The following is a 13,538-nucleotide window of genomic DNA, read 5'->3' on the forward strand; positions in this document are numbered from 1 at the left end:
TATACCTTCACTTCCTGTCCCATAGCCAAAACAAGAAGTGAGAGGAAATCCCTACAAATTAAATGAATCCCTTGGAGACCCCAGGTCACCAGAACCAGTGTCCTCATTTGTAGATTTCCCCGCTATTACTTTTCTGGGGACAAAACAACATTTCGGGATTTTTTTTTACTTTCAATGATAATGGTAAACAGGACAAATAACGGGGGGGGGGGAGGTTAATCTTCCTAACGGGGCATAGATAGCAATAAAAACTTGACAACGGTTCTAAACCATCTCCACTCTGTCCAAAAGTAAAACAAAGAAAAAAAGTTTTGCCTTTAGTTATACTCTAAATATCATCTCCAGCACTATCATGTATATACAATAAAACTACCTGAATTTTTTGTTGATAGCAGTAGAATTTCTATTGACATGTCATTTTTTACAGCAATAATATCCTGATAGGATCTAAACTCTTACCACATTATCAAAAAGGTTTTGGTTTTAGAGACACTTTACGAGGCAACCACACTTCTCCAGTGTCATCCTATTCTTCTAGCCTATTCATGCTACCATTGCAATACGCAGAAAACTGTTATATCCTTCTTAGATGTAGAATTTGAAAGAAGAAGCACTGCTTCATAAAGTTTGGACCCACAAAAGTAAATGAATCCGGCCTTTTATAGCTTTGGTCAGTAAACTAGCCTTTACATGCTATTTGTTTGAATTCTGAAGATTAATCTTGTTTTACATGGAGGAGTTACTTACTTAGATGATCTTCATCTTGGTTCCAGTTATGTCATAAAACAGCCCTGAGCATAGTTTGTACCTCTTTCACATAAAATGTGTAGGTTATTCATGTATGACAGGCATTTGTTTTAAGGGGATTATTCTATTATAAGAAAGTATTCATATGGGAACTGTAATTGAAACATTATCTGGAAGACATTATGGGAATTGATAGATGAATAATTTCCTAATTAGTCTTTATTGAAAAAGATGCCAAGGGTTCAGGAGAGACATTTTTTACTTTCCGCTCTTACTTCAAATACCTTTTTTTCCTACTTAATTGCTCTCCATCTGTAGAGGATGAGCATGCGTTAATAGCAGCACTTGTGCTGAAAAGTGTCATAGGTTATAAAACCTAATATATTTTAAGAGCTATGTTAAAGGAATCCCAGAAAACTTCACTAATATACACTACATTGCCAAATGTTTCACACTTTCATGAGCTTGTTTTACATTCCATTCTAAATCCATGACCATTTTATGAAGTGTCACCCTACCCCCCCTTCCCTTTCAGGTACAGTGGTGCTTAAAAGTTTGCATACCCCTGGAGAATTGGTAATATGTATTTGCCATTTTTAAAGAAAACATGAGTGAAGCAGGCAAAACACAGTTCTTTTATTTTTTTTATGGGATTCATATTCAAATGTAGGTCATAACAGAATGGCACAATCATAAAACAAAACATGGAAACAAGTAAACAAATGAAATGACCCGTTCAAAAGTCTGCATACCTTAGCTCTTAACATTTTTATTTTAAGAACTATGTTAGGAAGTATTTCTTTATATAATAGGGGGTACAGTATTTCCCGCTTTAGCATCAATGACAGCGTGCAATTTTTTTAAATAGTTGTCTATGAGGCCCTGAATTCTTGCAGGTGGTATAGCTACCCATTCAGCTTGGCAAAATTCCTCCAACTCATGCAAAGTCTTTGGTCACCTTGCATGAGCCGTACATTTGAGATCTCCCCAGAGTGGCTCGATTATATTAAGGTCAGGAGACTGTGATGGCCACTCCAGAACCTTCACCTTTTTTCTGCTGTAACCACTGAAGGGTCAACTTGGCCTTGTACTTATGGTCATCGTTATGCTGGAAAGTCCAAGAGTGTTCCATGTGCAGCTTTCCGGCAGAAGAATGCAAATTGTCTGCCAGTATTTTCTGATAAGATGTTGCCCTTATCTTGCCGCCAATTTTCACAAGTTTCCCCAAGCCTTTAGAACTCACCCTCCCCCCCAAATAAAAAAAACACATCAGTGAGCCACCTACATGCTTCACAGTGGGGATGGTATTCTTGTCGATGTTGACCCCTCTCCAAACACAGCACTTATGGTTGTTACCTGTACAGTGCCAGGCTCTGTCACTGGCTGAAAAGAGGTAGAAATGGTTAGGAAAAGGGTTTGTACATGTGCTGAGTGCAGGACTATGGAGCATAAAATGTGAGTGGAGAAAACTGCTTTTGCCAGATTGTTGTATTTCTAGATGGGGCTCCATAGTTTGGAGATTTCAAAGTGGCTTGGGAGGGAAGAAATCTCCAACCCAGTGACTGGGTTTTGTAGTAGACCTACAGGGTGTGGGCCCAGGTGCTCACAGCCCTTAAAATGTTGGTCTGCTGAGAGATGCAGAAGAACAGTTGGAGCAGTGGCTGCCACTGAGAGAGTCTCTGTGTAAGACAGATGCTGCGTGCATCCAAGATGCTTGAGGCTGTATGCATTAAAGAGCTTGAAGCTGTGTGCATTACGGAGTGCACAGCTGTGTGTGTTCAAGAAGCCCAAGGCTGTTGGCCAGGAATGGCCAGTGGTCGGGAGACCAAACAAGCAGAGGTACTGCTGACCAGAGAGAGTCAAGTGGCTCAGTATTTTTCATTTGTACTTTGAATGGAGAAGAACCCCTGTGTGGGAAAGCGTATGTTGGACTTTTGTTTTTTTGCCTTTTTTTTAATAAACATTGGCTACCAGGCCCTTAAATGGAGTTCCTGACTGATGTGAACTTACTTGAAAATTCTCCTGGCATTTGTGGCTGCAATCAAGAGATCCTCGAATTTTCCACTTTTTAATAAGTGACTGAACAGTACTGACTGGCATATTCAAGGCTTTGGATATCTTTTTAGATCATTTTCCATCTTTATAAAGTTCCATTACCTTGTTATGCAGGTCTTTTGACAGCTCTTTTCTGCTCCCCATGGCTCGGTATCTAGACTGCCCCATGTATCCATGTCAGAACTAACAAAATCATTGATTATTTATACACAGACACTATTTGCAATTTAAAAAGCCACAGATGTGAGAAGTTAACCTTCAAATGCCATTTTAACCCGTGTGTGTCACCGTGTGTGTCTGTACAAAGGCCAAACATTCCAGGGTATGTAAACTTTTGATCCGGGCCATTTGGGTGATATCTGTTATCATTATAATTTAAAAAGGAGCCAAACAATTATGTGATAATAAATGGCTTCATATGATCAATATGCTTAAATAAAAGTTTTTGGCATGACCAGTCATATTTTCAATATCAATGGCAAAACTTTACAATTTCTGCCAGGATGTGCAAACTTTTGACCAAAACTCCAGTCTTCTTGAAGGACTTCCCAAACAAGCTTGGAATGTGTCTGTCGGAATTTGTACCCATTCAGCCAAATTAGCATATGTGAGTTCTTGGACATTCATCTTGCATTGTGATGCAAATTGAACGCGTTAAATAGGGTTGGGGACAGGGTTCTGTGCAGGTCACTCTATTTTCCCCACACCAAACTCAGAAATGATATCTTTTTGGTAAATGTTCCAGCATTTGTTCCAGCATTTGTATCGCCCCCTCACCTCCCCTGATAGTTTCCTGAGTCCATTCCCGATCCAGCGCTGTGCCCGACTGCAGTAGCACTGGTCTCTTTCTCTCTCTCTCTCCTCACAGGACAGAGAGGCAGCAGTGGGAATCATTGGCTCCTGCTGCTGTCAATCAAATCATGTGAGGAGGGAGCTGGGGGCCAGGTCAAGCTGTGCTCTGTGTGTCTATGGATGCGCCTTGCTATGGTGGCACACACAGAAAAGAAGGAACCAAGAGCACTGGTGGGGAACATTAGAAGAGGAGGTTCAGGGCCATTGCACACAGTCACATATGCCAGTCTGTTAGATACTTAAGAATGCAAAGAGAACTCTCTTAACAGCCAATCAGAGTATGCTTTACATGTTCTAGCCTACTTTAGGAACAGGAAAGGGAAAAGCTAATTGGTAGCTAGATTGAAAGTATGAAATAGAAATTGCACTTCAGTCATACACTGCTTAAAAAAAATTAAGGGAACACCTCTTAATCAGAGTATAGCATCAAGTCAATTAAACCCCTGGGGTATTAATCTGGTCAGCTAAGTAGCAGAGGGGGTTGTTAATCAGTTTCAGCTGCTTTGGTGTTAATGAAATTAACAACAGGTGCACTAGATGGGCAACAACGAGATGACCCTCAAAACAGATGAGAGCAGGTTCACCCTGAGCACATGTGACACACGTGAAATGGTCTGGAGAAGCCCTGGAGAAAGTTATGCTGCCCGTAACATCATTCAATATGACCGTTTTGGTGGTGGGTCAGTGATGGTCTGGGGAGTGATATCCATTGAGAGACGCACAGACCTCTACAGGCTAGACAATGGCACCCTGACTGCCGTTAGGTATCGGGATGAAATCCTTGGGCCCGTTGTCAGACTCTACACTGGTGCAGTGGGTCCTGGGTTCCTCCAGGTGCTCAACAATGCCCGGCCTCATGTGGCAAGAGTATGCAGGCAGTTCCTGGAGGATGAAGGAATTGATACCATTGAATGGCCCCCACACTCGCCTGTCCTAAATCCAATAGAACACCTCTGGGATATCATGTTTTGGTCCATCCGACACCACTAGGTTCCACCTCAGACTGTCCAGAAGCTCAGTGATGCCCTGGTTCAGACCTGGGAGGAAATACCCCAGGACACCATCTGTCGTCTCATTACAAGCATGCCCCGACGTCAGGAATGCATACAAGCACGTGAGGGTCATGCAAACTACTGAGTACCATTCTGAGTTGCTGCAATGAAATTTCAGCAAAATGGACTAGTCTGCTGCATCATTTTTTCACTTTGATTTTCAAGGTGTCTTTGAATTCAGTCCTCTGTAGGTTGATCATTTTCATTTCCATCAAACGATGGGCATACTTACATTCCTAACACATTACCCAGTCCATATCAAGATAGATATCCAGCATGATATTTTCCCCATTGAGATCTGATGTGTTTTCAAAGTGTTCCCCTACTTTTTTGAGCAGTGTATTTCATACATAAGAAGGAACATAAGGGGACGCCAGACCAAGTATAGCAATGTTAAGTAAGGGATTTTAGTCTGGCGCCCCCTTGTGTTCCTCTCTATTTTTACAGAGACTGCTTCACTCTGGAGAACTGGTGCTATTGTTGCGTAGATTTCTCATGAATTTTATAGACATTTAAAAACAAACTATTATGGCCTGCTATACATGATCTTTGGACATTGTTTATTATGGATTTTTTTCATCTGGGCATTAATGTCATAGCAGCACCATTCCTTTCCCGAAAGTCATACATAAGGCCAATGGATATTTTAGGAAGACAGTTTAAAGTGAAGATGCATTAGTAGACTTCTTATTTAACTCAAACAATAAAAAAATTAAAAACATGGTATTTTCTATAAAGTTAACTTTGTTTTAAATGGAATGCTACAATACCTTTTCCATTACTGGAAAAACACACAGGAATTTTTTCAGCACTCAGTACCTCACAGCATAGTAAAAGTACAATTATAAAGAATATTTAATTCTGGCACATCTGTTATCAAATATGTTTGGTAATTCAGTAGTAGGTGCTAAAAAAATAAATGAAATTACAAAAAAAAACTCAAACAAACAATTCCTGGACACTATTAAATTAAAGGACAGGAATGTGATCGGATATCGTTCTGTTTGAACACAGCTTCATCCAGGTCTATCAGATTTCCATTGAAGGCCACATCCATACAACCAACGTAGAAAGCGGAGACAGGCGTAGCGGTTAGTGGGATATCTGCTGATAAAAGCAAATATAGTATTATTGACCTTTTAGTAAGTAAATAAGTTAATTATAATCAAACCCTACATTTGCACCTGGATTCAACCTCTTCGCACCTAAGGGAAAAACAAATCTAAATGCCTAAATGCCTAAGCACAATTTTGCAACTTTTGACGTGTTAGTAAAACCGTACATATCATCACAACTACTTTGTGCATCCAGGTGGACTAAACCTAGTTTTTTTTTTAGGACAAATTGAGATTTCATTTGGTGATGAATAGTAATGGATATCTCCTGATTTGTTTTCATTACTAAACTGGCCCAAAATTAGTAAATAAAGCATTTTTTTAAATTTAACTGTATATTTCTTGCTACTACCATGAGCTACTAACAAAGAGCAACTCAAAATAAATTCTCCTGCTCATAATGATCGCAGCAATACCACATATGTGTATGTTAGTTGTTGTTTGTACCCATAGTATGGTCCACAAACAATAGTGCACATTTTGCTTTTTTTTATCCTACCTAAAGTATACTGACAATGACACTAACTGACAATAATTTAAAAATTAAAAAAAAAATCTTGACAAAAAAACAAAACAAAAACTGACCCTGACCTTTGACCCTAGCCTTGACCCAAACACTGCCCCGGCACTTGCCTAGATAAAACCTTGATCTAGGTATCACTTTTATTTTCCCTCTGAAAGGACTAAAAGAGATACAATGTATCTCTCTCCTCCATTCAGAGAGAGAAAACATAGGGGCGGGCTTCACAGTGACTGATCACTGTGGTAGCCAATCATTACCACAGGACCCTGGGCTCTCGGTGAGACCCTGATCCCTGTGCCGCGCCACGCGCTCCCAGCACAAAGACAGGTACGCAAATATGCAACCCCATGGAAAAAAGCCCAGTCCAGTGGGGCTGCATATTTGTGTATGGTTGTTGTGAAGGGGTTAATGAAGTTTAGTAGAATGTGATTTTAATGCAGAACTAAACTCCCAAAATGAAAAACTGCTATTAGGTGGAGTTTTTGGTAGAAAAGTCATGCCAAGTTTTCTGTCTGAAAATTGTTTTTCCCTTAGCAATATTTTCTTTTGTCTGTACTTTGCATGTAGCGTGCAGTATACACTCCTTTCTCATTTTTGGCGTCTGTCAGATACTAAGAATGAAGCTGGATTCCCGGGACAATGTAAGGCCTGTTTACATGCGTGGGAGTTCGATCACAAGTGGCTACCCAATAGCCATAGAGGAGTGATGTAGGTCCCAAAAGAAGTGGTGAAGATGGTAACGGGGACAGAGTACCGAATGTGAGCTTGGATCTGAGTGGGGGAAGACACTAATGTAGGTAAGTGTACTGTGTATACTGTATGTTGTGCAATGCCAAGCTCCTGCAGGTACTAACTTCCAGTTACTGAACTAGAGGAAGTGTCAGTGGACTATTTATGGCCTCAGTGAGAACTACAAATCCATCTACAGTGATGGCAGATAGGACTTGTACTTCATTCATTCACAGAACTTTGCCTGTACAGCGTCTGGTTCTCAACAACTACTGCCAAAAGTGACAGCAGCTGCAGATGTGAAATCCCCACATGTTGTCTTGGGGGTAGCATGGTGGTAAAGGATGAATTAGCCTTTAAATATGTGAGTAAGGCTACTTTCACATTGATGCATGGGAAAAACACATATGCATTTTTGCCACATTTTTTGCAGCATTTTACCCGTGTTTGCAATGTGGTTTTTACAGGACGTGACTCAAACACAAATTTGCCGTGTTTTCCATTGATTTCAATGGGGAGGTGTTTACTGCACCCACCCTGTACTAAAAATGTAGTAAGCAGGATTTTAAAAACCACACAGGACCCTCAATGGATCAGTGTGAAGAGTTTCATAGGCATGCATGGTCACATGTTTTTCTCCTGTTTTTTTTTCAATGCAAAAGCAGAAGAAAAACTGATCAGCATGAAAGCAACCTTACCTTGTAAGCCTGTGTGGATGAGCTTTTGTTTGCTTCAAAAAGGTTTTGCATTTCCATACAAGTCTATGAGAATGTAAACCTGCTTGAAGCAGATCAAATGTAGGTCTGCAAGATCAACTGCAGGTCAAATGCACCTGTCAATGAATTCTGAATGATCTTAGAAGTGACATAAACAAGTCCAAAGCTAATTGGCACAGGCTCTAACAGGTCCAATACATCAATAGTTTCCACTTCACAAATGAAGAGGACCTCTGCTTTAGACCCTATGCATAGTAAGTGAGAGGATCCCATACATACATTGAAGGACCTCGAAACACATTTGCTTAAGTGAATGATTTTGTCAAAGCATTGCATCACGGCAACCAACTAGACTTAAACCTGTGGCAGCAAATGACAGTTGGCAAATTAAAGTTTGAATTTGGTTTCATGCTATGCGACAATACAGATAGTTCTTAGACACTTTGATAACGAATAGGGAAAAATGCTTTAGCAAAGTAGATTCAAGCCATTCTCTGCAATAGTCATCTTAGGTGCTTATTTTTAGTTTTGAATGGAGTAGGCAAGACTGTATGGTAGGGCTTATCCCCTGACAGTTCAGGGACAGAGAATTGCCAAGCATTACCCCGTCCTATCATGACAGCCAGGGCTCCGCTATGACCTGAACTTTCTGTTTCCCCTTTCTGCCATGTATTCCTATATATTTAAAGTTCTATCTCATTCAAACACACTGCACAAGTTTAGATTTACCTAACAAAATACCCAAAGGAAACCAGTGAAACATGAATGTGACATACAAATCCTATGCAGACAGTGTCCTTGGGTGACCGACAACTAAACTCAGGACCCCAGCTCTGGGAAGTTACAGCACTAACCACACATTCTTCCAAGCATTACCACTCATTTTGATAGGCAAATTCCCTTGGTGGCTAGTGGTATCATATTGTTATTATATCCCAGAGGATTATTCATTGGAATACATTGAGATAAAATACCCCAGAGATAAAAATGAGGATGCTCATCCTACAGCGATGCCCTGGTTATCATTTATGACCAGGAGTGGGGAGAGAACTTCTTGTTGGAGCAACAGAGAGCCCACTCTACCTAAAAATGTCTGAGTTCTATTTCAGAAATCTTTAACTTCTTGTCCAGTCAGGGATACCATTGCAGGGGATAGATTTTTAAATACTGTTTTGATGCTCAGACATTTGCCTAACATTAGCCAAAAAATTCTACTTATAAACATGGTGTCAGGAGAAATAAATACCTGGAATTCCTCCTAAATATGTATCCAGCTGTCCTTTCATTGCCTGATCCAAAACTGACAACTGTGTCTTCATTTGTTCTTTGTTTGCATAGTGGATTTCAGTGTAGGAATCGGATGTGATACTTAGAGCCGACTTTGTAGCTGTTAGGCTTATGAAAAGGTTTTTGTCTGTACATATCCTTTTTGTTGACAATCGGCCCACTGTGATTCCCTCAATACTGACAATGATGTCCTTGAAAAAAAAACAAAGTTAAACAAAGTCTATTAAGGCTTACATTTAACTCATTCATCCTCTTTTTAAGGTGTGGAGCATTGAGTAGCATCAATAATCCCACTAACATATGATGCACAAAATGCAAATAAACATTGTTTTTCTATGATATCGCTGAAGCAGTGGACTACAAAACTTCTAGGGTTAAGTACCAAAGTTTAATGCACTATGAAAACTAGGGTTTACATCAAACTTGACAAACTATGTATAAATGATATGTGCTTTGTACAAGAACAACCTGCTATTAACCAAATACGAATAAAACATTTGTAACGGGTGCTACCCACCGTTCTGTTCCCCACTCTCCCCACTGCCCCTCTTCTCCTGTCACACAAGGGGGAGACAGGCGTGGCTGTGCTGTGGGTGGCTAAGGGATCTCTTCCCCCTCCACCCACTCATGCCACAGCCACAGCGAGAGACCAGACCAGCCATGCAAAAACAGTGGGAGAGTGCAGGTGCAGGCTTGTGTATCCCCCCCCTTCCTAAGCCACATCAAGGGAACAATTGAGAGGACAAGTGTATCATGGGACATGTACCCCCAGAACAAAGCTGGCCCCATTGATTTAAAAGAAGCAGACTACAGCCTTCAGCATGCTTTGGGGGGAAGGAGAGCAGGAGTCCGGGAAGGAGTCAGTGTGTGTTACTCAGGAAAGAGGGGAGATAGCCTCCCTGCCCAATGATCATGGAGAGTGGGGAGAGTATGCCACTGGAAGACACTACAGGGTGGAAAAGCCAGTTGACCTGACCAGGCAGAGATAGAGCCACTGCCAGGACACAGTCTTTGCCATCCTGCCTGCCAGAGTCGCCATGTACAGCCAAGAGTGAGCGATTGTCCATGCCGGAGGGATCACTGCTGCAGTTTTGCTGGGTCTGGTGAGTGGACCTGTTGGCCATTATCCACTACTGCTCCCATTAGGAACTGCCCACCCTGTTATCCTTTAGCTCTAAAACTGCATGCAGGCCCTATTCATGGCCGCAATATGTGACAACGAGCTCCAATGATTAGCCGTTGAAGATCCAGAACTAAATACTGCCCTCTAACCATAACTGCCTCAAGGCACAGCCTATTTTCTATTTCAAGTGGTACACTACCCTCTCCCATTTCTGTTCGGCTGTGTTGATTATTACTGATTTACGCGTTGCTTCTTTATATTTATATAGAGACATATATATATATATATATTTACCTGTGTTACTTGGGAGCAGTTTCACTTTGTTTAGCAAGACGTACCTCTAATTTACCCACTGTCATTTATGCAAATTTTTATCAAAACATTAGGAGTGTGGGTTTATTTATTGCCAATATCTTATAGCCAGGCAAAAGGTACCGTACACTTGTGTTGCTACTTGTTTTTGTAGTGTTGTAGTAGATGTGCTTGAGGGGAAGAGGTTGTTCTTGGATTTGAGGTGCAGGACATGGAACCCAAAACTACCAAGGAGCTCCTTCAGGGGTGGTGCTACACTTTGTTCCAGGTTTTTAGTGGGAAAATGAACAGCACTATACAGCTATAATAGTCCACCGATGTGTAAGGTTGGCCATATACTAGTAGAATCCTGTTTGAAATATTTTGTTTTAAGAATATTAGTTTGATATTCTGTTTGTTTGGGGGTGAAATCAATGTTCATTTTCAACAGCAGTGACAAAAAAGGAGACTTATAGACCAATTTTTTTTGGCTGTACTTCTCCTATGAATCACAGGAGTGCAGTTTGTTATACACTCCTGTGACCTGTTTTCAGCCGACGGTGGGCTAAAACCCAGTCCAGGCTCTGAAAAGAACTCAACCATTTGGTCGAGATCCACCCAGAAACCTGGACTGGCAGCTGGATCACTCTCTCAGCAAGCTGCTGAGAGGCTGAGCCAGCCACTCCCGCCTCCTCTGCAGCTGGGCGCTCCAGTGAGCACTGGAGGGGCAGAGCAGAGAGCCAGAGACTAACAGTCATGGCTCTCTGTTCAGAGCAGAGGGGAGAACTGAGTGATCAGGGGTGTCTGAATGCTCACTTCTCACTGCAGAGCCAGTTGGGAAAACATGCAGCACTGGATCGATGTTGCATCCACCTAGATGAATATATTGTTTTTTTGTTTTTGTATAGCCCATATTTGTCTTTCAATTAAACAAAATAAAAAAATCAGGTTGTAAAAAAAATAATGTTAAATACATTTAGCTAAAAAGAAGTTATAATTCTCCCTAAATATTAAGAGAGCAAGAGGTGACTGGATACATCTACAGGTGAAAAGCAAAACCATATTTAATATATTATTATATCACAGTTTTTATACTTCTTCTTAAACTGCTGGTATCATAAAGGCATGCTTGTAACAAATATAAAACAAACTCATAGACGTACTTGCACAATGTCGGATGACTGGTCCTCAATAGCAACTGCCAATGGCACAGTGTCTTCTTTAACTAGTGCAAACATCACCCCAGTGCCAGTAGATGATCGAATGTCCAAAGTAATATTTACTATCCAATCTTCTTCAATTGATGTGCTGTCAGCTATAAGAACAATGATAAATTATACTGTGTCTGTAATAAGGTGATGCCATGATATCATTTTATAAACAAATGCATTATGATAATAATGAAGGCAATGACATACTGTAGTTCAGTTTGAATTGTGCCAGTCCTCCTCCGGGGTAGTAGGAGCCCTCCTCCACATCCACCAGACAATGCTTACTCTGCTTTCCTTGAATAAATTCTTTTACACCCAACGCCCCTTGATTCATCAGGTTCCATCCACGGATACAGCCATCCAGTCGGGGGTTAATCTACAGAGAGATATGTTTTTTTTAAGCATTGGAAGGGTTTAGCTTAAGTTTCACCATTTAAATCCAACTCTAGTCAATTTTTTTTCTGATTCTAAAAAAGTGGAAGACTTAAAATTCCTGGCAGGTTATTATTGCTGTTTATTTCAGTGGGGAGGCATGGACAGAAATGAAAACATTGTTATACATTCTAACCCTTTCCAACAACACTGAAAATGTGTTTTTATTTTCTAAGGAGAGATTTTCCATCACTTCTAGTGATAGCAATAAAAACCTGACAAAGGATCTAACCCTTACATACTATATCGACAACAAACAAAATGTTTGGCTGGAGTTGGATTTTAACCTACTAACGGGGAAAAAAAACCATTGGTGAAGTGGCCTCCAATCTGTAATAGGGCATATTTTCTCCTGAAATTAACCCCAATGCAATATAGGCTGGTGGGAAAGAGAAGGGAGGGGGTTCTTATCCCAAGAATTTCTGCTTACGATAAGCATGTCTTATCTATATAGGAAAATACAGACTTTCTAATCTGCCCAATCACAGTTGAGGCTATCTTGCTTACCACCAGCAAGTGAGATGATCACCTGTTTCAACTGAAACCAGATGTCTGTCATCCCGTTCCTGTGGACAGCATTAGCGATAATTTGGTTTAGATGGTAGGGTTGTTGTTATCATTTTCTTACTGGTATGATTTTGGGTAATGTACTGAAATGTCAGAAAAGGGCAGACATAATATTCATGTTTTCTTAGCTAAGACTATAAAAGCGTATAAACAGAGGTTACCTTCTGTGTAAATCTCATTCCAAAAAGATTAGTAGATCCAGAGAGGTTGAAATTTGAAGTTTTATGTAAATCTCAACTTTTCCTGCAAAAGTCAAACTTGACCTTGCTTTCTCCCTTCCTTTTGGTCTTTCAATGGGATTGGCAGCCACAGTAACTAATACAGAGGCTCAGTAGATGGAAGGGGGCAGAGCTAAGGGTGACTTACAGGAAAATATGAAATTTTTATATGTCCCCTTCCGCTGTATCTACAAATCATTTTGACATGCAGATTGAAATGCAGATCTGTTTGGGTTATTTTTTATTATTTGCTGAGCTTGAGTTGGCTAGGTTTGTGAGAAGTTAAATTCAAAGCCCAGCGGAATCCTTATTTTTTACTAATCATTCAGGTTTGCTAAATCGTAAAATATTTATAGTTTTTTTTTTCATTATTATCGTTTTGTACTCTTGAGGTAGCCCTGTATCAAGCTGCTCTGTGGAAGTAGCACTTTCAAGATTTGAACTGCTACCCTTTACTTTGAGTGTAGCAGCCCAAATATCTGGATGCGCTCCCTGCACAGTGCTCCAATCAGTAAAGTTCAAGATCTGCAAAACAGCGCCACTGATTGGAGGACACAGGGGGTGTGTGGTACTGCTGGAGATCCAGAAAACTTCACTCTCGGGGGGGGGGGGGGGGGAGT

At 40.6% G+C, this 13,538-nt stretch overlaps 1 protein-coding gene across 2 annotated transcripts in view; it reads right to left on the reverse strand.

The window, feature by feature from the left end:
* Window positions 1-1,359: 1,359 nt before the first annotated feature.
* Window positions 1,360-13,538, reverse strand: part of PROS1 (protein S) — a 93,694-nt gene continuing 81,515 nt past the window's right edge. The window contains exons 12-15 of one of the 2 annotated variants that reach the window (XM_089682933.1): window positions 11,909-12,077; window positions 11,654-11,805; window positions 9,036-9,267; window positions 1,360-5,810 (exon numbers count right to left, since the gene is read on the reverse strand). In XM_089682933.1, coding sequence (XP_089539059.1) covers window positions 5,671-5,810; window positions 9,036-9,267; window positions 11,654-11,805; window positions 11,909-12,077 — 693 coding nt within the window. In that variant the 3' untranslated portion in view covers window positions 1,360-5,670. Of the gene's footprint in view, window positions 5,814-9,035; window positions 9,268-11,653; window positions 11,806-11,908; window positions 12,078-13,538 lie in introns of both variants that reach the window. The other variant, XM_089682932.1, reaches the window with a different exon arrangement.

The sequence above is a fragment of the Staurois parvus genome, unplaced genomic scaffold (assembly GCF_062004578.1).
Source record: "Staurois parvus isolate SC_StPar_1 unplaced genomic scaffold, SC_StPar_1.0 ptg000299l, whole genome shotgun sequence".
Taxonomy (NCBI): domain Eukaryota; kingdom Metazoa; phylum Chordata; class Amphibia; order Anura; family Ranidae; genus Staurois; species Staurois parvus.